The sequence below is a fragment of the Hyperoodon ampullatus genome, assembly GCF_949752795.1.
Source record: "Hyperoodon ampullatus genome assembly, chromosome: 17".
Classification (NCBI taxonomy): domain Eukaryota; kingdom Metazoa; phylum Chordata; class Mammalia; order Artiodactyla; family Ziphiidae; genus Hyperoodon; species Hyperoodon ampullatus.
The window spans coordinates 63,447,019-63,470,919 of record NC_136930.1 but is presented as its reverse complement, the minus strand read 5'-3'; the positions used below and the strand labels follow the sequence as shown (position 1 = coordinate 63,470,919).

General features: G+C 47.2%; 1 protein-coding gene across 10 annotated transcripts in view; it reads left to right on the top strand.

Annotated features, from left to right (window-relative positions):
- Positions 1-23,901, top strand: part of MTSS1 (MTSS I-BAR domain containing 1) — a 161,368-nt gene that overhangs the window by 413 nt on the left and 137,054 nt on the right. For all 10 annotated transcript variants that reach the window (XM_079722213.1, XM_079722207.1, XM_079722211.1 and 7 more), the window contains exon 2: positions 20,515-20,576. In XM_079722213.1, coding sequence (XP_079578339.1) covers positions 20,515-20,576 — 62 coding nt within the window. The remainder of the gene's footprint in view (positions 1-20,514; positions 20,577-23,901) is intronic.

Here is a 23,901-nt window from a genome sequence, read left to right as displayed (position 1 = left end):
GCCACCTGCGGCAGCGCTCCGGCCCGGGTGTCACCTGCTCACCGGGGCGCCGCTCCGGGCTCTGCTGGGTCACCGGGCGGGCGGCTTTTCTGGGGGTATATGTTGCCTCCTGACCTCTCCTCGCTCATTGTCCCAGGGGACGGCACCGTCTCGTTTCCCTGGGGCCCAGGGCCCCGGCTCCAAGTTTTCCATTGTCTGTCGCTGGACGGAGTGTCCGCGACCCGCGGAGGCTGGATGCCTGGGCGGACACCTGATTCCCTGGGGTACAGCGCGGGGGGGCTCCTTCCCAGCCGTGGGAAGGAGCCCCCCAGCCCGAGAGACTGGGAGGGACCTTCCTCTCCCTTGTTGGCTTTCAGGTCCACCTGGGGGAGATCTGAGCAAATTAGGTATTAATTAGGCTCTTCCAAAGCTGGCGAAGGAGTGCGTGCCTCCCCTCGGCCCTCCCCCGGGGCGCGGAGAAGAAGTTCCCAGAGCAGTTTTGCGGGGACCCCACTTCCCCTGGCTGAGGCTCCCAGCCTGAGGTCCAGACTGGGGCACCTTAAACAACTGTATCCCCTAGCCACCCAACACAAACAGACTCCAGGTTTTCTCTTGGAAGGATTGTGGAGACTCAGCGTGCGTGTCCGACCGCGCGCGGGCGCGCGCGTGTGTGATGGGGGCGGGGAACAACACCCTGGCGTTTTCCTGCGAAGGGTGGGACTGGGGATAACCCGATCCTTGGATGTGGATTTTCTGTGCACAGAGATAGACCAGGGCCCTGTGTTACTAATCCAAAGGAAATGTATACGAGCGAGCTGGCTGGAGGTGGGAATTGGGGGCGGTGGGGGGATTTTTTTTCATGTGTATTTAGGGAGCTTCTCCTTGGCTGTAGCCCAGCCCCAGTTTGCCTCAGCAGATCCGGGGAGGTGGTGTTTAATTGAAAGCTCGGCTTCCAAAACGAGTGGGCAGGTTTGGAAAGCTGTGCAGCGAGTGGGTGTGGACAGCCCCTCTTCAGCCGCTGCCTCGGCGCCTGCAGGAGCTTTTGTCTGTTGAAGTGTAAGGTTTGGAGAGGGTTCGGCCTCGGAGATGGACTTTGGGAAGGAATGCTCAGCTGTCATGGCCTGTTTCCCCCTCTTAGAACCAACTGCCACCTCACCCGGGGGGAACTTTTTCCAAGGTGCCTCCGTCCTGGTCTCGTCCATTTTGAAATCCTTATCCAGAGCCTGTGCCTTTTGCCAGAAATTGACATTCGTGTAGCCTTATCCTCAGCGGGACCCTGCTTGCCCAGGAATGCCTCTAATCCAGCCCCTTGGAATTAGATGGATTATTCCCTGTTCAAAGACAGCCCTTTCATTCCTTTGCCCCCAATCCACATTGAATAATTGAAGTGCTCTTTTGAGGCAAAGCTTGGTGTTCCCTCTGTAGACTCTGGGCTATTTCTTGTTAACTGAAATTTTATAGGCTTTATAATCAAACAGGATGTGGTTTGAGGCACACGTGTATTATCACCAGGGGGAGAATTCGAGGTGGGTTGGGAGAGCTGCTTGTGTTTTTTTGGAGGGGAGAAATGGATGTTTCCAGTGACCTAACCCATCGGCCCACTGCAGTCCCAGAGTGTTCACATCTGGAGTTTTTTCCTCACTCTTTGTTCCTTAATCCAGAATCTAGGCTCAGTTCTTCCAATTTACAGGTTTGAACCCAAAGGCCTTCAGAAAGTAACTCACTTGAAGGTAGGCCCTAAGGCTTTCTACCTGCCATCCCGGGACTGTCCTGCAGCGCTTTCTGCCTGGGGGATTTGTGGGTGCTAAGGTGGCATGCTTCTCCCTCCCCAAGATTCCAGTTAAAAATACTTATTTAATGCCCTTTTAGTGCTGGATCTATAGTTGTGGTTCCTGAGTTCTTTCCCTTTGAATTGAGTTGGGTTTGTTCAACATCCTGTTGGGAAGACATTTATTTTAAAGGTTTATTTTGTTTTGGCAGTCAAAGATTTTAAAAGCGAAGTGGAGTGGAAGATGAAAACATGCCTTGGGGTCTGCAGAATTTCAGGCTTTTGGGGAACAGAGAGATAAGAAGGAAAAAGGGGGGTGTGTGTCTAATTTCCAAGATTGTTTATGCCTAAGACAGTGTTTTCGTGGCGTTTTCTTTTTAAAAGCCTTCTTCATGGAGTAGATGGCAGTGACATTTTAAAAGGGAATTTTAAAATTTGGGCATATAGGATAAGCAGTGTATAGTATGCTTATGCCTGGAGTTACCAGCAACAAAAGTCAATTTTTAATATCTGAAATGGGCTGTCTTTCTAAGGACCTGCTTATCCTCCTTTTCACTTCCTTGAACTCCCATGATAGGTTTATGACGCCTTTGGTTCCCTTTCTGTTTGCTATAAAGGACACATGTAAATGTTGGAAACCCATTTGGAATGCCATCTTGAGAACACTTTTAGCTTATTTGCTCAGAAGTGTTGTTGGAGTCGGGGGGTGGGGAAGGGTAAGGAAAACTTTTTTTTTTTTTAAAGTAGCACTTGATTCTCCAAAATGTACAGCAGCACAGGAAGGGAGTCAGTTTCCTCTCTGGAGAAAAAAAAGAAAACAAAAAATGGAGTAATTTCAAGGCCTAGCACCATCCATCTTCCCAAACCAAAGAACCTCAAGACATGGAAAAGCTGGAGAGGATTCTTTGTGCATTCTTCTAACGATCTTTCATCTGGCTAAGTCCTGGGCTGTCAGGGTGTGTGTTTTATCCTTTTCAGGGGGTCGGGTGCAGTGAAGAAACCCTCACTTTTCTTCCATTGGGATCCTGCAGCAGCTGTTAAATAACTTATTGATTCCTTGATGAGGGGAAACCCTGTGGTTTTTTCCTTTCTTCCATCCTACTCTGGTGGTCAGTAGTGAATGGTGGTGTGCAAAATCGCTTACTGGCTGCCGTTCCGCCATCCACATAAATCAGGTTGTCTGGAGTGAGCTGGTCCCAAAGGGAAGGGGAGATAGGGATTCATGCGGCTGGAGGCAAGGGCCCATCGCCAGTTTGTCTAGGGGACAGTAGCTTGGAAGTGACTGTGGAAAGCCAGATGACTGACTTCTGATGTTTAAACACTGTTGACTGCATTAAGGAGATCCTGGCATCTTTTTGGAATGTCTCTCCAAGTCCCGGGAAAGACAGGCTAATGCTTCAAACAGCAGATTTGTGCTGTTACGTTTTCTTTTTTAAAACTTGAGCTGTAATTAATATATAACATTAGTTTTAGGTGTACAGCATGCTGATTTGATATTTGCAGTTTTAAATTTTTTTAGTTAAGTAATTGAACCAGCATGTAGAATTCAGTGATGTTTGGAGAGCTTTTAAGACCAGGAGACCCTGGCCAAACTTGAGGGCAGCTCAGCCTGTAGATGTCTGTCTTCTTTTAATAACTAACTTAGTTAAAAAAAAAAAAAGTTGGACGCTAAAATCAAATATTTTCCTCAGCCTTGTTGCTCAAGAATCAGCATGTCAGGAGCTGCACTGGGCCTGATGCAGGGAGAACTTTGTACTGGGTTGGAGAGTGTGTTCGGGGTTGTATAATGTGACTGGGGGTGAAAAAAAATACCCAAGCACACCTTGAATTCTCCACCCCACGTCTCACTTTAGGCAGGGGTGTCCTGTTACCAGCACCTGTGCCGAGCAGAATAGGGGCCTTGTTCAGTTTTCCTCCACTGCCCCCCACCTCTCTTTGCCACCAGTATCCTCTCTCCTAAGTTCTACCTAAAATTAGACCTGCTTAAGGGACTTCTTGAATTCCATGGAAATCTTTTGTGGTTCAAAGACATGTCATGATATTTTTCCTTACTTATCACCAGATCAAGAATGTGGGCAGTGGATCCAGCACTGGCTAATGATTTCAGGGTTGTTTTTCACTTCTACTGTTTTGCTTTGGCTTTGGGGTGTCTGTCAGACAAGAGGTTCACTTCCTCGGTGTTTATTGAGGGCCTGCTGTGTGGAAGGCCTTTTGCTGGGCTGTGAGGAACCAAAGATCCACAAGGGCTGCCCTTGGAGAGTTGCTTGTCCCGTTCAATTCAATATGGCGGTCATGAAGGAAGGGCTGGTAGTCCAGCCTGGGGAGGGACATCCGTCAGCCCCTGCAGGCCTTCCTTTTGACTTCTCAAAAAAAAAAAAAAAAAAAGTGTTTTCTCTAGGAAGATAGTGAAAACCCAGCCAAGGCCTCCGCTGGTGGCCAGGTGCTCTGAGGGAGGCGGGCTGCTCTGTAAACGGTGACACACAAAGGTAGACAAGCAAAGCCCTTGTAAAGTACAGATGGGCCCCATGTTGCCTTTTCTCTTAGCAAATGGCTGTGTTTGTCCAGGCTTTTACAGCTTCCTCAGTTTAGGCCTGTGGGAGAAGAAGGAGAAGTGAAGATGTCATAAAACCAGCGGCAGGGAACTGCCCAGAATGGTGCCTGTTGAGAGATTGAGGGCCTATTCTCTGTAGATCAATCTTTCCGGGCTTTTAGGTGCAAATCTTGTTGTCGAGGTTTGGGAAGAAGTCATTTTTTTTGGTCTTGGCTTGAGTGTGTCTGTGGGGAAAATCCCTTGTACGTCATATTTAACCAAATTGTTTAGAACTTGTTCGATGCTGTGAACGTTTACGTTCTGAGATCCTAGTTGGTAATGCCCCAGATGGAGAGAGAAGGTCATTCTTAGTCACGGTTTGCATGGAAGGTAGGCTGAGTTTGAATTTTGCCCGGTTCAGCTATCACTTAGTTCTTTATGAGAGTAATGTGAACTCATAATCCTACAGTATTGATTGAGCATCAGTGACATTGCAAGCACCGAGCTTGATAGCAGCAAGTCAAGATACAGGATTCCCAGTTAAATTTGAGTTTCAGAGAAACAGTGAACAATTTTTTAGTACAAGTATGTCCCACCCACACTCTGCTGCTGACCTCTTGGCCTTTGAACTCTTTTGCCTCTTGAGGGAGGGAAAAGGAAAAATTTAAAACAATGACTGTCAATTTGGCCAGCTCACTCGAGGTTGTTAAAATGCTTGGAGGGTGAAAAGGTTGAAACTATTGATCCATTAGGTGCTTTACCTATAATTTTCATCTAGGCTTTTTCCATCTTCCTAGGGACGGTCGAGAGCTGGCCAGATTCCTTCTGTAGCAAGCCCATTTAGATGTTCAGATCGGGTATGGAAAAATGAGATCATTTTGAGTTTGCCATTACTTCTTGGAACTGCCTTCAGGACACTTTCCCTTAAAACCCACATCTTTGCAAAACCCACACCTTTGCAAAAACAAAGAAATACCTCTCCCTGAACCAAAAAAAAGCCAAAGGACAGATTCAGCTGCCTAGGACAGCAGACAATACGCATTTGGGACTCCTGAAAGGGAACTGACTGATGCCTGAAGCCATTTAACTCAGATTTGAAGATTGCACTGCCGATTCGGCCTTATTAAGTAGCAAACCAGAGAGACAAATGGAATAAATTAATTGGATGAGCACTGAGGAAGCCCATTGTATTTGACTGCCAAGGTTCTCCCTCGAATGAGCTGGAGACTGCAGAAGGTTGCATCTGAGTGTGTGTCGCGCACGCGTGTGCACACACGACACACACACACACACACATATACACATGTGCATATACAGCCCCCCTCCAAAAGCAAAACCAAAATCCACCTGGCGTAGATTCCAGAGCAGCCCACCCGTTATTAATGTTTCCCACCTCTTCGCCTAGGGAAGACCTTGGCATGGGGCTGTGTCCTCTGCCACGTCCCAATTTAAGATGCTCTTGGTGCCACCTGGTCCATGATAGGTGCTCTGTAATCACTGCATGTAGTGAACAGGGGGCAGCAAGGGACTCGGTGAGAATCTACTGTGTGCCAGGATTTCCCGTCATCCTCACCATCATCCCCACTTTACAGATGAGAACACTGAGGCTTGGAGAGAGTCGGTAATTTGTTTAATGCCATGGTGAGGTGGGCTGGCGTTCAGACCTTGGTTTATTTGACCTTAAAGCTGGAGCTCTTTAGAGCATGCCTAAGGTAGAGAGGGGGCTGTGGATTTATTTTCACAGCATTTCACTTGCCTGAGTCTTGCAGGAGGCCCAAGGAAGGAATCAAGGTCACATCTCTGTGCCTGCAGCCTGGAGGTGTGAGCCTGAGCTGAGATGCTGGGAGAACTCTGGGGGTGGGGGTGGTGCACGGCTCCCATCTGGCTGTCACTTTTGTGGAAATGGTTTAATTTGTGATGTATCGACATATTGTGGCTTCCTTCCTTCTCCCACTTACCAGTCTTCTCTGACAGACAACCTGCCTTTCCCCTCTCCTCTCCTTCCCCTGGGTGCTCAGAGAGGAAAGTCACCTCCATCCTTGGCTTCTGTCTTTGTCACCATACAAAGCACCTGCAGTCTTCTCTGTGACTGGCCAGAGGGCTGCCTTTATGTGTCTGGGGAGCCCATTGGTCCCTAAGGTTGGGTGACTTTGCCCATCGGTCTCCCTAATTATATGAATTAAATAAGTTCACCCGGAGTTCAGTGACTCCTCAAAGAGAACTCCTTGCCTTGAACTCATTTTGTGTCCAGCCCTGGAACACTCTTGTAAAAGGGCTTTCCGTATTTAATTATTTCCCGGTCACCCTCGAGTTGGGTTGAGTCGATCGAGCCATTGCAAGACTGTGTTTGGGGAAGTTGATGGAATTGCCAAAAAAACCTCCTTTCTGTGCTGATTTCTTGGCATATATGACCTTGGTCATAGTTTCTAAGTGGTTTTTCTTTTCCTGTCTAGTTTAATTGGGTGGAAAAAAAAACAATGGGGTGCCTTTTGAGTTGTGTGTCTTTTTATTTGCTTTCTTCCCCTCGAAGAATTTGGACAGCAGTGAAAGTATTAGCTTGGTCAGCACCAGCCGCCTCCCGAATCCTGGAGGTGGATGATGGGTTTGGTGGACGGCAGGTGTTGCCTGGGCCTCCCTTCCCTGTCACCTCCCACAGACAGGGGTCTCCAGAGTCCCGGAGGAGGGGGTCTGGCTGGAGGAGGAAAAGGCAGTTCTGGGTAGGTGTGCCCATTTTGGTAGAATGGGCATGGTCACAGGGATGAGCGCATTGGATTCCCTGGGAGCCATAAGACACTGAGGCCTGGACCCTAATTCCTCAGAGGGTCTGATTCAGTGCTTCTGGAGTACATCCTGGACGCTAGGATTTTTAAAAGCACCCCCAGCTGTACACAGTTTAAGCACCCTCAACGTGTTTTCTCAATCTTGCCTAAGTCTGAGAAAAAGCATCTTTACATGGTCACACAGCAATGAGAATATGCTTAACGCTACTGGGCTTCAAGATGGTAAATTTTATGTGTATTTACTACAGTTACTAAAAATAAGAATAAATTTATAGTGAAACAGCGTTAAAGTGAACAAATTGGAAAATAACAACAGAAACAGCATCTTTAGAATCCTTGGCTGTTTTTGGTTGATCTGTAAGAGTCTTGTCCAGCATGATTTTCTACAGTCATGGAAATTGTCAGATACATTAGCCACGAGCCACATGTGACTTTTGAGCACCTGAAGTGTGGCTACTGCAACCGAGGAACTGATTTTTAAATTTTATTTACTTGTAATTTGTTTAAGTTTAAATAGTCCTATGTGACTAGTGGCTATATATTGGGCAGTGCAGATCTATAACATACCACCCAAGTAAAAACAGTGTGCTTGCTTGGCAACACGGCTTCCTGCCCGCATTCTGTTTCCTCCTGGCCACATCACTGCCCCTAAGCCCCTCCTGTAGATATTCTGGAGCTGTTGCTGAGCTTGGAGTCAGAGAGGTCTGGTTTTAAATCCTGTGGGCAAATTTCTTCATCTCTCTGAGCCTCACTTTCCTTTTCTGTAAAATGGGTCTCATAAAGTACCCATCTTATAGGGTTGTTGGGGGGGGATTCTGAAATGAGATCGTACTTGTAAAGGGTTTCACACAGTGCCTGGCATACATGCACTCAGATGTTAGCTGCTGCTGTTTTCTGTCTTGCAGATTTGGGAATGAAGTATTCTGAAGTTTTGAAATCAGTAATTATCTCCACCACTTCTTAGGGCAAACATGACCCCACCCTTTACTGAGCTGTATTTAGAGCTTGCAGCGAAGTTACAGGAAATGGAGAAGTTGAGGTTTTTTTTTTTTTCTTGCTAAGTAAATCACTCCTGAGTTCATTATAACCTCATCTGGCTCAGCAGGGCCTATTGGCATTTCTCTATTTGCAAACCCTCTGTCTGTATATAAAGGCAGGGAAGGGCTGGGTGCCTGGCTGAGGTCCTCAGGGCCTTTAATTTAATGCGTTAAAAAAAACCAAACCTTTTAGAGATGTTTACACCAGTGTAAGGGGAGACTGAGTTGCTTCCTAAGGGCCATCGTTTTCTGTTCACCTTGTTTGAGTGACCCCTTCTTTTTCTGGAGTGACTACCACAGAAGTGCCTCATTTGCCTCTAGTCTGCCTTTTAGCAGCAGCTTCGTACTGGCTTCTGTTCCTTCCCAAGACTTGGCCATATTTGGGTTCTTCCTACCTGCCTACTTGCTGAATATGGGCCACCTGTGACTTGGCCCAGCAGAGTGACCTGCTCTGTGCCCAGTGTCTCCCCGCCTGGATCCCCTGGCTTCTCTGAACACATCTTGTGCTCCTCTTTCTTGCTGTTTGTCCCGCTTGGAAGAGCTTCGCTGCCATTTTCGGCATTATCGAAATCTTCCTCATCCTTCAAGGCCTCACCAGAAAGTTACCTCATTTCTGGACCCTCCTCTGCCTACCAGGTCAGATGCCCTTGGGCATTTTTCCAAGTTCATGTTGATTCTACCTTGTACTTACTACGTTCTACCTTAAGTGGGTGCCCTTGGGCTTTGAAGCCTGGTTCTGCCACTTCCTAGCTCTATTACTCTGGGCAAGTTACTCTTGTTCCTTGACACTTCATTTTCATACCTGTAAAATGGGTAGAGTAATACTCTCCTATTAAAGTTGTGGAGGATTAAAAGAGAAAATATATGTTAAGGGCTTAGCACAAAATGAATGCCAAATAAAACTCTCTTATGTATCTATCTGAGCCACCCTAGTAATTTCCAGCAGAGTACCCTGCTGACAGCGGCACTCAGATGTTTCAGAAAATATAAGAAACCTATATCTTCGCTTTGATAATGCAATAAAGACAAGAGTGAAATGCTTTTCAGCTTTCAGCATGTAAATAATTTGAGAGAACACAGTATACATACTCAACAAATATGATGACTGCTCTGTGCCAGGCACTGCTGGCGGGTAGAGATACACCTATGACCTTGCCCGAAAATTGTTTAGTCTAGGGGAGGAACAGACAAGTAACTAGAAATCCGTGTGATCTGTGCCATGATAGATGTTAGCACAAGATTTTGAGGGGGGGCCTGGGGAAGGCCTCTGATTCTCATTTGGAGTAGGAAGACAGAATCAGGGGGAGGCTTTTGATATAGGTGACCCCCAAGCTGAGACCTGAGTTTTATTTTACTTATTTAACAAGCATTTTTATGGTACAACCAGGCACTATTCTAGTGCTTTACAAAGACTCTTAATCCTCCCAACAACCCAATGAAGTAGTTATTCAATACTAGTCCATCTAACAGTGAGGGAATTACTGCTATAATTCCCATTTTACAGATGGGGAAACTGAGGTGCAGAACGGTTAAGCCATTTGCCCCCATCTTACAACTATCAAGAGGTACAACTGGGAGCTGAGCCCAGGTCGTCTGGCTCCAGAGTCTGTACCCTTAATCCACAGTGCTGACCTGTCTCTCACAGCATTTTAGGATTTCCTTTTCAGATTCCATAATGGGTGTATGTTATCAATTGCTTTGAAGATTATTCTACCTATAGCTTTAGGACTCAGGATGAACCAGAAAAAGCAAGAAAAATCTAGGCTGTCCTCTGAGCTGCTTCAGGAGGCTCAGGAGGCCTCCCTTTATTTCAAGAAGAGTTGGACCAACCAACGACATGAAGTTTTTGGGCGGTGGACTCAGCCGGGGGCCGCTGATTCGTCAGCAGGGGACAGTATGTGGGGGGCAGGCGGGGTGTGGTTCCCAAGGGTCTGAGGTGACAACCACATGACACATGTTTGTTTTGCTGGAGAAACCCCCTCTGTCAGGGTCGCCCCGGTAATGGCTCTGCAACCCACACGATTGCACCTCAGGAGAGGGGGCTGTGTGCAGTAGAGGCTGGAAAGGCTTCGAGATTAGTTCACAGGGAGACCTCAGTTTCGCTTCTGAGGCCCGGCTTGCCCCAGCCCTGCCGGCAGCTCCAGCAGCTGAGCAGGAGGCCATTAAGGAAGTCTTTGAGTTTGGTTTAATGGTCCCTCTTTGTTTTGAAGTGATTGTTTACTGAACCTTCAAAGCCAGCTCTCCAGCAGGATGTGATCTGGGGCCTGGATAATTGGATGAAGCACCCCAATAGGAAGCAAGTAGTGGGGAGCATGGCCAGGAGTAGCTAGCTGATGGCCTGGCCCTTGGCGTCCGGGCACTGGGAGGCTCTGAGCTGCTGCTGGGGGACGGGGGTTGTCTTGCAACCGGGAGTAGACCTGAAGCAAGGATCCCCTGGAACCTGGCCTCTTTGATGTTGTGCTGGCCTTAATTAGGGACACCCTAATTAAATCACCAAGAAGAGAGCTTTCCTCTACATTTAGCATAAAGCATTAGCAAATGTTTTGAGAGCATTTCATGAGGGATTACTTCTCCAAGATTATGCAAGTAATAGAAAGTTAATGAAAGGAAAACTAAAACCTCAGGTAAGTAAAAAATAAAAGTCACCCATAACCACTTGATTACAAAGTGGGTTATGGACACACGTTTTAGATGAAGGCTCTTGTGGCCTGTGCCCTGCCAGAAGTTTCTTTTTCCACTTAGCTTTTCACTTGTACTTTCTGTGCATGTAATTAGAAGCCAGGTCAGTTTTAATGGCTGTGTGGTGGTCCATTGTTTTGTTTGTTTGTAGTTAATTCATTTAGTTGACACACATTTGAGGACCTGCCATGTGCCAGGTTCTGTGTTAAGTGCTGGGGATACAGCAGTAAATAAAATGGACACAGATCTCTGCCCTCTTGGAACTTACATTCTAGTGGAGAGGGGGTGGGGGGTCCGGGACAGACAAACTGAATAAGTCAATTGTGTTATATTTTAGAAGGATATGTGCAATGGGAAAAAATAAAGCAGGCCCAGTGTGGCAGTTTTTAAATAAGGAAGGCTTCACAGAGAAGGTGACATTTGAGCAACAGCTTATGAAGTATGTGGATATTAGAGAAATAATGAATGTTCCAGGCAAGCAACGAGCATGTGCAAAGGCCCTGAGGTGGGAACCAGTTACATACTGATTTGTGATTAGGCTGTGTCCAGCTTTTCACTAATTATAAGCAGCACTCCAGTTAATATATCCTCCTTGTAGCTACACATTGATTTACACTGGTGGTTTCCCCAGAAGGGTTTATCCTGGGTCAAAGGTACATACTTTCATGGCTCTTGAAACCCATTGCCAAATGCCTTTCAGAAAATGTGTATGAGTTCACATTCCCATGTGCAAGTGCTTATCATCAGGGATTACTTCTGAAGGAGCAAGGTCTGAACATCAGGACTGAGAAATTGCTGAGACCACAGCATCCAAGACTTCGGTGGGATGTGGCATCTTATCTAGAGCAATAATTCTCAAATCTGCATGTGATTTTAGCCATCAGAGCATGAGTGTCCCCTGGGGAATGTGTTACGTGCAGACCCCTGGGCCCTACCCCCAGAGATTCTGATTGTGCAGATCTGGGGCGGGGCTCAGGCATCTGCAGGTTTAGCAGACATTCCCCGGTGGTGAGCCTCTGGGAGGTCATGCTGGGAGGTCATGCTGGGAGTGTACCGTGAGTAAGTAGAAGTGGGGGTGGCTCTTGGGCCACCCTGAGCCACCAAGAGCCTCCTCTGCAGCTCATGAAGTGAGTAGGAAGGATCTCCCTGCTCTTCCCACCCCATCCCCGCCCCCCAGATCACACCTTCCCGGGATGTGTTCCAGGTGAACAGAATGACTCTCATGTCTGAATGTAGCATAGTCTTCTATACTTCCCGTCCTTTGCTAATTCTCTTTCTTCTGCAGGGAATGCTTCCTCCTGTCCTTTCTTTCCTTCCTCTTGGCCCAGAAAATTCCCTTTTGTCCTTTAAGACCTCGGTGAGGGATCACCCCCCTCCAGAAATATGCACCAACCCCACCTTCCAGTGCTTTATGTCTGAAGTACGGCGCCCTCCGAAGGCTTTGGGATGGGTGGCTTACACAGCAGCATTCCTCAACACTCTGGACCGTTTTAACCATCCCCCCCGCCCCCCAGTGCCTGTGCGTAGTAGGTGCTCATTAAATGTCCGAGTCCGGGTGGCTGGCCTTGTATGTTGACTCATTAAAATAGCAGTTGCTGGCATTTCTGGAGTTCTAAGTTTCTAAGTGCTAGTCATTTTTTTATGCCCTCGTATTCTTTCACTTACTCTTGTTACCATCCTTTGAGGTGGGAACTACCGGGGGTATCATTTACAGATGAAGACAGAGCGGCAATGGCTATCTGAGTCACTTAGGTCCCCAGTGGGGAGATCTGAAGTTGGGCAGCCTGACTCAACCCACTAAACCACACTGATCCTTTTAGACACTGGATTAGACTGCCCATCAGGGCCCTCTATCCAGGCAAAGAGAAGGACATTCTGTGAAAGACACTAAAAAAGGGCAATGACTATAGAAGTAACAAGCGCAGCCCTTTTTCGTGGTACCCACCCGGGTGTCATTCCTAATAGCTCGGCTGGGATTTGGGGCTTGTGGAGTTCAGTGGAAGGGGAAATCTGTTTCGTGGAAGGTGGCAGTGCCCATGAAGTGTGCACAGAGCTGTAAGGTCCTTTTCACAGGCATATTTATTGCTGGTGAGCTTGAGTAGGGTGGGTGAGGGTGGGTGTGCAAGGAGGCAACCACTGATTATCTGAGTGGCTGCTATCCACTTGATGGACAGGGATAATTAGTGGATTAGGCAAGCCCCAATCAGAAAATAAAAGCCCAGGAATGGTTTTTATGATGGATGGGCTTATGCAGCGCCTTTCATCAGAGGACCTTGGGAGCCCTTCATCTTGTAGGATGGGGTGGGGAGGATGGCTTTGGGGACGAAGCTGTGACAGGCACCCACTTCTGGAAGCTGCAGATTCCTGCCTTGTGCTTCAAGAAGCATGGAGTCCAGAGGCACTCCTGCTTTGGTCAGAAACTTCCTCTTGAAGCTTTGCTTTTCGTTTCCCTGAAGCCTGAGGTCACTAAGGGGTATCCCTAGAAGAAGGAGAGGGATGATATGGACTGTGTTCCTCACACCCACCCTGGGGAGGGACCCGGTGGCAGGGGTGGTGGCAGCAGCCTGTAGAGATGCTCCAGACAGGCTCTCTGACCTCCTGGGAGAAGCAGATCAGTTCTAGTATCCACAGGAAACCTGAAGACTTAACAGAATTATCCATAATCACACGGCTAATGATGGTGGCTGAACATTTCCCGTGCATTTCTATCAGACGTTTTTTGCACAAAGAGCTTTTCTTTGTTTTGTGTTTTCTTTTTCACATGGTTGAGAATCTTGACCATTCCTAGGTCGACATTACAGCTTGTCCAGGGCCTTTGCAGTTGTAATTGGGGGTTATGTATTTGGAGCCCTTGGTCTCCACTTTACTTTGTCTGGGCTCCTACTGAACCCAATATAACGCAGGACCCAGCCTGCCTACTGAGTGGCTTTCTGCAGCCCTGGGGCTGGGCCAGGAGGCTGGGTCTGTGCATCTTGCTGCTTGCACTTAGCAGAATCAGGGCAACGCTTGGGCCACAAAGTCAGGCAGATTTAGGATCAAGTTTCAGCCTAGACCACTAGGATGCACCCTTCCTGGTCCTTGGTTTCTTCAGCTGTGAGATAATTAGCAGCACCCGCCTCATTGGGTTTTTGTGAACATGTAATAAGTGTGTGTATCAAGCTGTGCTCCTCCGAGTGTGGTCTGCGGACCAGCAGCCTCGGCATTACTCAGATTAAACATGCAACATCCAGGCCCCACCTCAGACCAAGGGAATCAGAATCTGCATTTTTGCAAGATCCCCAGGTGATGGATATGAAAGTTAACGTTGGAGAAATGCTGATCTGTGTATCGGGCAGCTAGCAACTGTTTAGAACCTGGTGATGCTTCATGATGATGGTGGTGACAGTGATGCTTGTCAAGGTGAAAAGAAGGGCTTCGGAGATGACCTGTCCAGTCGTACATCCAAGACTTGGATTCTCTTCAGCCATAAACGCTGGTGAGCCAGCCTCTATCTGGAACTTCTGAGCTGGAACCCGGCTCCCTATAGCCAGTCCCCTCTGGTCCCTGTTTCATTCTCAGCTGAGCCGAATTCTGCCTCCTCGTGAGAGTCCCCTCCAGTCTCTGGCTCCCCTCAGACGGTCCCTTCTCTGACCAAGGCTCCCGGCTCCTCTCTGTTCCCCGAGTGGCAGCACTGGTGTCTCATTCCCTCAGCTGTCCCCTGAGGTTCTGCTGTCACAGCGGGCGGGGCTGGGAGAGGCAGTTGCTGCATTATTTATGGGGCATCGTTAACCAGCCGGGCTGATGAGTTACGCGCAGTTTATTCTTCTGCGCTGTGTGTGGGATGCCATCCCAGGCCTCTGTTTAATACAAAACAAAGCAAAGCAAAACAGAGCCCCAAGTCAGCATGACCACTGGCTGAGCCCTGTACTCGGGTTAGGCGAGTGGCCTGCGCAGCCGTCTGGCTGTGGGGAAAGCAGAGGAGAGGACAGGAGCTCGGGAGTGTTCTTGGAGCTCAACCTTGCAGGTAGGCAGGGCAGCCCACTTGCATGTTTGCTTAGGTGGCCACCAAACTCTTGGGGAGTTGACGGAGATCAGATGGTCTTTTTCCCTCAGAAGTAAGAGAATAACTTCATTCTCCTCCCTACTCCCCAAGGGACCAGGCTGCCGTCAGGTATGTGATGCGGTAGCCAGCTTCTCTTGTCACCATGCTGGTTTGGGATTTACATCACTCGCCATCTGGATGAAGGCCCCGTTTGTAGTTCAGCCCTGGATCTTGCCCTGGATGGCCGCCCATGGTCCCCTTGTCCATCCTTCCATCTCCTGCCTCTCCCAGCATAAATGTGCCACTCCAGTGGCCCTTGGAGGAACCCACTTGTGCTGTTTCTGCTTCCCTGTCTTTGTTCCTCTCATCGGAAATGCTTTTCCTTCCTCCCTCCATTTTTCTGTTCTCGAGCCCACAGTTCAGCTGGGGAGACTCAGGCTCAGAGACGGCCAACTGCATGATACGAGGGAAGCAGGTGGGTCCCAGGATACTCTGCAGAAGGTGACATTTGAGCTGGGCGGTGACGGCCGAGTAGGAGTTTTCCAGATTGCTGAATCCCCCTGGGGGTTGGAAGAGAGAACAACCTTCGGGGGGGGGCTGTGTGGTGGGCGCCCCGTCTGGTGGCTGCAGAGTTAGAGCCCGTCTTCAGGGAAGCCCCATCTCTCTCCCTGTAGGGAAGTGGAGACGGTCAGGCAGCTTGATGCAGAGAGCCCTCCACGTGCTTGTTGTTTTTTTTTCTTTCTCTTTTTTCTTTTTTCTTGCGGTACGCGGGCCTCTCACTGTTGTGGCCTCTCCCGTTGCGGAGCACAGGCTCCGGACGCGCAGGCTCAGCGGCCATGGCTCACGGGCCCAGCCGCTCCGCGGCATGTGGGATCTTCCCGGACCGGGGCACGAACCCGTGTCCCCTGCATCGGCAGGCGGACTCTCAACCACTGCGCCACCAGAGAAGCCCCTCCACGTGCTTGTAAACACACCAGCTTTGACGGGGAGCTCTTCCATTCTCCCAGAACCCTGTGTGATCTGAGTTCTATTCTCAACAAACTGCCAGGGCTTCACAACCTCCCTGCCCGCCTCTCCAAAGAAATTGAGGGGGTTCCAGAGGGAGGAGAGCCTGTTTCCCTTCACCTGTGACTTTGGACTTGGCAAAGCCCAGGCGCTCAGTGGGTGTCTTATTTTCGTTGACTTTGGTACGTCTGGAAAGCTGTGAAACACTTCTATGTTCTCTGGTGAACTCCGCAGTGGGGTCTGTGTTGAGGCTTTCTCATAGCTCTGGGGATGCATGGTGAATAGAGCCCGCCAGACACATAGCCTCAGGAGACAGCTTTCTGGGACTTCTTGGTGGGTGGTGCAGATTAGAAAATTAAGGACCACGTTGGACTGGCTTTCTAAAAGGATTCTCAGTGCACACAGTGTCTCGACTGGCAAATTTCTTCTGAAATTTGAGTCTGCTTCCCTTTGCCCAGCCTTGTCGTCTAGAACAACCCAGCGCTTTTTCTCTCAATTACCTTTTTATCTTCCTACGAGTGCCTTCTCCCTCCTTCCTCACTTCCTCCAAGCGTTTGAATTTTTGTAGTAAAACTTTCAGGTGGGTAGAAACTTTTTGTTTTTCCTTGAAAGAAACTTTAAAAAAGAAAATCTGCAACAACCCAACATCACCTTGCCTTTAAATTTTAATAACATTTATACACTTAAAAAAAATTCCTCAACAAGGAGGTTTTTGTCTTCTGTTCTTAGAAGTTCTTTTTTTTTTTTTTTTTTAAAGAATCCATTAAATTATATATTGCCTAAAACAGGTGGGCCTGACACTCTTTGAGAGACTGTCAAATATCATCAAGTGGGGAGAGAGCTGCGGTTGGCAGCCTTCTTCTGGCTGAGTGGGTGTTCGTTCGTAGGCGGAGAGCTAGGTGCTGTACCCCCAAACTGGAGCGGGGACCCTCCTTTTGTTGCTAATTTGGTAAAGACTGGAATGAGGCTCCCAGTGGGAGCAGATAAGTAGCTTTTAAAGTGGTTTGAGCAGCTGTTTTCAGGCACATTCATCTGGGGTTTAAGTACTCCACCTGCCATGTACTTGGGAATGGCGGAGACATTGACTGACACTGTGTGTCCCGCTGCCTTGCTCTGTGTCTGCTTTAACTATGGTGAACTCATAGTGAGATGCACAGTCCGAACTGTACTTAGGACTAAGAATGAGGGATCCCAGCCTGGGTGGACCATCTGACCTTGAGAGTTTTAAACATCTCTCCCAGCATCCCGAAGGAGATTCCTGGGAGCCTGCAGACGCTTGGATCAATCCTGTCAAAGGTTATTGGACACTTACTGAGTGCCTGGCACTGCTCTGAGCACTTTAGATGGCTGACTTCATTTCTTCCTCACACCAGCCCTGGGCAGTGGTGACTTACCCAGGCAGAGGTCGGACGACCTGCCCGATGTCCCATGGCAGACGGGAGAGCTAGGATTCTAGCCAGGAGATGGGCCCCTGGAGTTTGTGTTCCTTATTCCTTCCCAACATTCTTTCAGTGTTCCGTGATGTCAGTGTTCAAAAACAGTGATGGAATTATGCATTTTTTTTGTTGATCATTATAAGAAACTGGTCTGAGAGGTCAAGTGACTTACCCCCCATAATTTACTGCCAGGGCCATGGCTAGAACTCAGGATTTGGGGCTCCCTGCGCAGGCCTTGTGCCATTCTGGCATGTTTTCAGTGAATGTGCCTCACCTTTTTCTTTTTAAATTTATTTAATTAATTAATTTATTTTTGGCTGCATTGGGTCTTCGTTGCTGCACATGGGCTTTCTCTAGTTGCGGCGAGCGGGGGCTACTCTTCGTTGCGGTGTGCGGGCTTCTCGTTGCGGTGGCTTCTCTTGTTGCGGAGCACAGGCTCTGGGCACGCAGGCTTCAGTAGTTGTGGTTCGCAGGCTCTAGAGCGCAGGCTCAGTAGTTGCGGCGCACGGGCTTAGTTGCTCTGCGGCGTGTGGGATCTTCCCGGACCAGGGCTCGAACCCGTGTCCCCTGCATTGGCAGAAGGATTCTTAACCACTGAGCCACCAGGGAAGCCCCTCACCTTTTTCTTAAGAAATATTATGGATCATCTCAGTGACCTTCTCCAGGGGTTCCGTGGATGGGAGTGGCTGCTGCTGGGGAGAGGAGGACCTGGCTCTCGTGTCCTGTGTGCAGATGAGTGGTGATGGTTCCTTTGGCTAGAAGTTGATGGTCCGTGTCTCTGAACTTCCTCAGGCCTTTCATGAAGCTTCTCATACTGTCTTGTGGACCAGAAAGAGAAGGGATGGCTAGATGAGGTTGTAATTGGTTAGCTGCACTCTTGTGCTCTTAAGGATGCTTAACTGATTTCCATCTGGACAGAGATCTCTAGTGACCAGCCAGAGGACTCTGATCTCAGCCTTTACCCTTAATTACTTGGATGTAGATGTAGAAGGCATGTCCATACCTGGACTTGATAAGAAAATTGTAAATATATTAGGTGCTATACTTGGGATTCCCCACAGTGTCTTGATGGGCCTGCAAAGGTAGCCTGAGCCCTCACAAGGTTTCATTCAACACAAATAAAGTTATGCTCTTGAGTTGAAGAGACCCCCTGGGGCACAAAGATGGGATGGAGGCTAAGTGGTTTAGCAGATGAAGACAGGACCTGTGCATGGGTGTTGGTGTCAGTAGCTCAGATGTAGCTGCCAAAGGACTTCTGCCAGTAGCCAGTCAGACAGAATCCCTGGCCTGGTGCAGCTCAGTGTCCCATTGGGAGCACGCTGCTGCTTGAAGGAATAAATCCAGCACCTGCAGTTGGGCCAAGCAGGTCCCAAATGCCCAAATGCAGAATTGATGGTTGTGATCTAGCAGCATGCACGAAACAGACTTTAGGGTTTGAGTGGATTGTAAATTCACGGTGCAGTTGTTGCCAGAAATGCTAATTTGATCTTAAATTTTTTAAATGTAATGACTTCATTGTTTTTATAAAAATGATACATGACCCTTATTTTAAAAAACAAAACAAAACTATGGCCATGGAGGAAAGTACAAACAAGAAAACAACACATTGGTCCAAATCTTAGCTCCCAGAAATATTCCATTATAATATTTGGTAGACGGTTTTCCAGATGTCTCTGTGCACATTTTCAGACAGACTTGATAGCTCGAGAAATGTATAAATGGGCACTTTTATTAACATGTTCTATGCAAGATAGTTTCAAAATAAAAATATATTTAATTTTATTTTCATTTAATGGAAGAATTGAAACTGAAGTGAAGTAATACTGAAGAAATTGCAGAACTTCAGATAACTGTTTCTTCACTAGAAGAAATCAGTTTCTCTGACATTCCTCTAAGGCAGTGGTTCTTAACTGGGGGTGATTTTGCCCTGTAGGAGACATCTGGCAGTGTCTGGAGACATTTTGTCACATCCAGTGGCATCTGTGAATGTCCCTGACATCTGGTGAACAGAGGTCAGGGATCCTGCTAAACACCCTGCAATGTACAGGAACCCCTCCCCCGCCCCCAGCCCCAGCAAAAGAAAGAAAGAAAGAATCATCTGGCTCAGAAGGTCAGTAGTGGCAAGGTAGAGAAACTGTGCTCCTAAACATAAGAGAAAAAGATTATTAAAACCATTAGGAAGGTGAAGTCATTGTTTTAGGTCAGTTTCAGTTTTAGACTATTTTGATGGGGCTTCTATAATAAAAGATTCATTATAGTTTTTCCATCCCCTCTCCTTAATGACAAAATCAAGAGGTGTCATACGTTATTTTTACCTTGTCAAGGTTTGTAACATTCACATTCTAGCCTGCAGCTGTAACCCCGCCCCACCCCCAGTTTGCCCCCGTCAGACTTGCACCTGCAGTTTTGAGTTCGTGCCTGAGCACCACACTTAGAAGAAAAGTAGAGACATGTGATGGAGTGTCCCCAGGATGCTGTGGGGACGTGAGGCAGGGGCCCGGGTAGACACAGAATTCCATCTGGGAGCTGAAAGAAGGAAAGCTGTGGATGAATGTGCTGTTTATCCTCCGTTCTTTGAAAAGATGTGTGCGTGGAAGCAGGATTGGTCTTAACTCTGTGGATCCCTAGAAGGTTAGAACTAGGGCTGCGTGGACCTAAAGGACAGGGTGGCTGATGTAGGTAGGCTGCCGTGGAGGGTGATGAGTTCCCTGTCAGCTGCAATGTGCTGGGGAACCACCTGTAACCATGTTGTATGTAGGTGCTGGGCTCAAGCCATCAGCTGAAGCAGCTGTATTCAGGTAACTTCCCAAGCTCGAGATTCTGCTAGTCTAATAATGCTTCCCAGTAGTCTCCTGTCCTGGAGAGGAGCCCCAGTCACTCTGGTTCCCCCCTCCCTGCCTTCTGGGATAAGGGTGAGAACAGCCAGAGCCATGATCAGGTGGTTCAGGGTAGAGCCTTAAATGGTCTACATATCTTGAATTTGGACCCACCCATCTGTTGACTCAAAAAGTGATGCATCCATATATGGCTTAGATTCTGCCAAACTTGTTCCACTTGGTATCTGTAGTGTTTACAGGATCACAGGGACTGAGCACATTCATAACCCATTTCTGAGCCAATACACTTGTATGTACAGTAATCTGGGCAACATGTCGTAGACTGCAAAGGAAGAGAGCATATACTGTTTCCTGTATAATTGGAACTGAGTGTGCTGTCACTGTCTTCATCAGATGTCTATCACAGCATGACTTACTGACATATGGCTTTGTTTTGTTATAGGGGAGCTATCCAGTTTGGGAAGATTTCATAAACAAAGCCGGAAAGCTACAGTCCCAGCTTCGGTAAGTAGAAGCATGTCATCCCTAGGAAAACGGCAGCATCCTTAGACAAAGGATGGAATAGGATGGACCCAAGAGGCAAATTAGGGTTAGTTTTGGAAGTGTTGCAGATAGAGAAGCATGCAGTGGCGTTGCCACTTACTAGCCATGCGTCCTGACCTCTGATTCCCGTATGTAAAATTAAACTCATATCCCCTCTGCCTCCTTCCACTGGAATGTTGAGAGTCAAATGAAGTATTATATGTAAGGTAATAACGGGCCAGGTACATGGTGACAGTTAAATCTCACAACCCCAAGAGATAAGTAGTGTTGTTACCCCATTTTGCTGATGAGGAAACTGAGGCACAGATAAGCTGAATAACTTATCCAAAGTCACACAGCTAGTATTGATAAATGACAGACCAGGGAATTGATCTGAGGCAGTCTGGCTCCACAGTCCATTCTGATTACTGCCTATCCTTATAGAGTTTAAAACTTAGTTTGTATAATTCTATTTACATGAAATGTCTAGATAATGCAGATCTGTAGAGACAGATGTAGATTTGTGGTTTCCTGGGGCTAGGAGTGGAAAAGAAGGTTGACTGCAAATGGGCATGAGGGACCTTTTTGTGGTGATGGAAATGTTCTAAAATGGGATTGTGGTGGTGTTTGCATAACTCTAAATTTACTGAAAAATTGATGACTTATACACCTAAAAATGGTGAATTTTATGGTATACAAATTATGTCTCAATAAAACTGCTTAAAAACCAAGATCTAATGCTGATGTGCTCTAAGGGGCTATTATTATTGCCTCATCTTGTGCTTGTTAATACATCATTTCATGTGAAATAGAAAATACGGCAACATCTTCTTGTTAAAGCTATATGCTTTTGAAATCAGTGAGGGGAGGGGTGCGATTGCATTTAGAGGGTGCTTCAAGAGGGTTGGGACATTAAAAAAAAAAAAAGCAGTTATTTTTACAACCCCTATTCATGGCATATTGGTTGGTTTGGAGGTATGGGGATGGTTTTCCAGAGAACAAAGCAGGTAGGTGTTTTCTGGGATAAAAAGCCATGTGGATGACAGAGAGAGGAGGGAGGAATGACATGGGGTTCTTAGGGCTTTGCCTGTTGGCACCAGGGGTCCCTGCCCAGAACTTCAGCCATAGGACTGGGCATTCCATGGCTCCCCAGTAGATTAGGAGAGAAGAACTTAGGAGACGTGGAACTTTCCCTGTCTGTTGTTCAGCTTCATGGGGCCTGGGATTTCCAGATCCACGAGTGGGCATCCAGATGGACCATGGGCTCCAGACTGTGGCCCCTTTGCCACTTGTCAAGTCCTTTACCATTTCTTTGCTTACGAACCTTTGATTACTTGATCGTGGATCAGATCCAAACCCCTCTGCCCAGAATGTAAGGCCCTCTCCCCCAGCTCTGCCGCTGTCATCACTTATTTCAAATAGGTTAGTCTCCATCCTGTAGGAGGTCACCTGTAGTAAAACAGTAAAACATTTAAGTCCAACGCCTCCTCCAACATTTTTTCTTATCCAGCCTCATTTAATTGTCTGGCAGGTTTTCAGGGTTGACCAAGGAAAAGGTGCTCTTCCCCTTTTACCAATGAGGACGCTAAAGCTTAAAATAATTAACTGATTAGCTGCCTTAAACATACAGAGTGAGACTTAAAGCAGTCTTATCCCCACTGGTACAAAGTACCATATAGTTATATATATATATTTTTAACAATACGTAGGCCTCCTGAGCGCAGGGACCATTTCCTTATTTTGTCAAACCACTAGTACCTGGCTGAGAGCACCATAGGAGCCTCAAGCACATGGTTTAATTTTCTGTGTTAGGGAATGCATAAGGATACGACCGTAGAAGAGGCAGATAGTCTCGGAGCACGTACGCGGAAGCACTCCTTTCTCCTGCTGATGGATGCATGCTTGCTGTGCCCCGTCAGAGAGAGCTAAGATGTCCTGTGACAGAAGCGGTCAGTGAAATATGGCTCATCGGAAGTCGGTGTTTAAAAGCTCTTAATTCGTCACACTTGACCACAGTCTTCGTTTTCACAGGAGCCCTGGGGACTGTGTAATACTCAAGACACCTCTCCAGCTGGCTCATTAAATTTGGAAGATCGGCCTTGACTTGAATCAGAATAAATCCAGCTGTTGTATCAGATATTAATTATAAATCAGAATGAGCCATTCATAAATCTCAGGGTGTTTGATAAAGCTAACTTTTCCATGGTGCCAACTCTTTAAGAAATATACTTTGAAGTGGTGTGGGTTTTATTGTTTTGTTTTGATTTGCTTTTGGTTTTGTTTAGTGTGTATGTCATTGTGGGTTTTTTTTTTTTTTTTTTTTGAGCAGAATGTTCTCTTGCTCTACTGGAAAATATCAGGCCTCATTTTGAAGTTTGGCTCTGAGGGACCATTGCCCAGGTTTTCCTGGGGACCACTCCCATCACCTTCCAGGAACCTTTTGCTTCATAGCTACTCTTGCTTATGTTCAAAGGTCATTTCTTTCTTTTTTTTTCCCCTCTGATTTGAACTCATTCCTTTTTAGTCCTTATTCTCATCTTCCTCCTTCAGCAATTTTGCATTGTTAGGAATGCTCAGTGAGGGCTGGATTCATGTGTGAAATACTTAGAAATTAACATCAGGCTGTAAATTCTGTTATAAAGTTCTTGTGAGTGAGCCTGGGGCTTGCTTGCTTGTCCTGGGTGATCACGGCCCTGAGATGCAGCAGTGCTTACTTTTCATTCAGTGACATCTTGGACCACAACTCTAGGAACCAGGAGACCACAGAGTGCTCAAGGCGTCTCCCAGCACTCAAGGGGATGTGAAGAATTCAGAATAACTTCTAGGACAGCAAATGAGTATAGTAACTCCTCCTCATTCTCAGCTTTTAGGAATTCAGAAGATGCTGTTTAGGTAGCATTCTAACGTTGAAAAAATAGTATCTCAGCTTCCCTATAATTATGATTTAGGGGGAAAAGTCACTTAGCCTGGATCTTATAGTAGGATGAACACGGCACTGTAAGTCATGCTGGGCTACTGGTCTCAGCCCTGGTATGAGCTAGTGATCTTGAAAATCACTATGTAGCTGTGGTCTCAGTGTTCCCAACTCTAAAATGAATTGTTTAACCTAGACGATCACTCTCCAAGATTCCTTCTGCCAATCCATGTAGCTATATCGTTTTCCTACTCTAAAATCACTTTCACCTATACCATTTATAGTTTTTAATAATTTGCTCTTTTAGGCAGAAACACCTTTTTCCTCATTGGTGAAATTTTAACCTGGTGATAATTTATATTGTCGGGTGGAATGGGGTGGGAAGAATTGCTA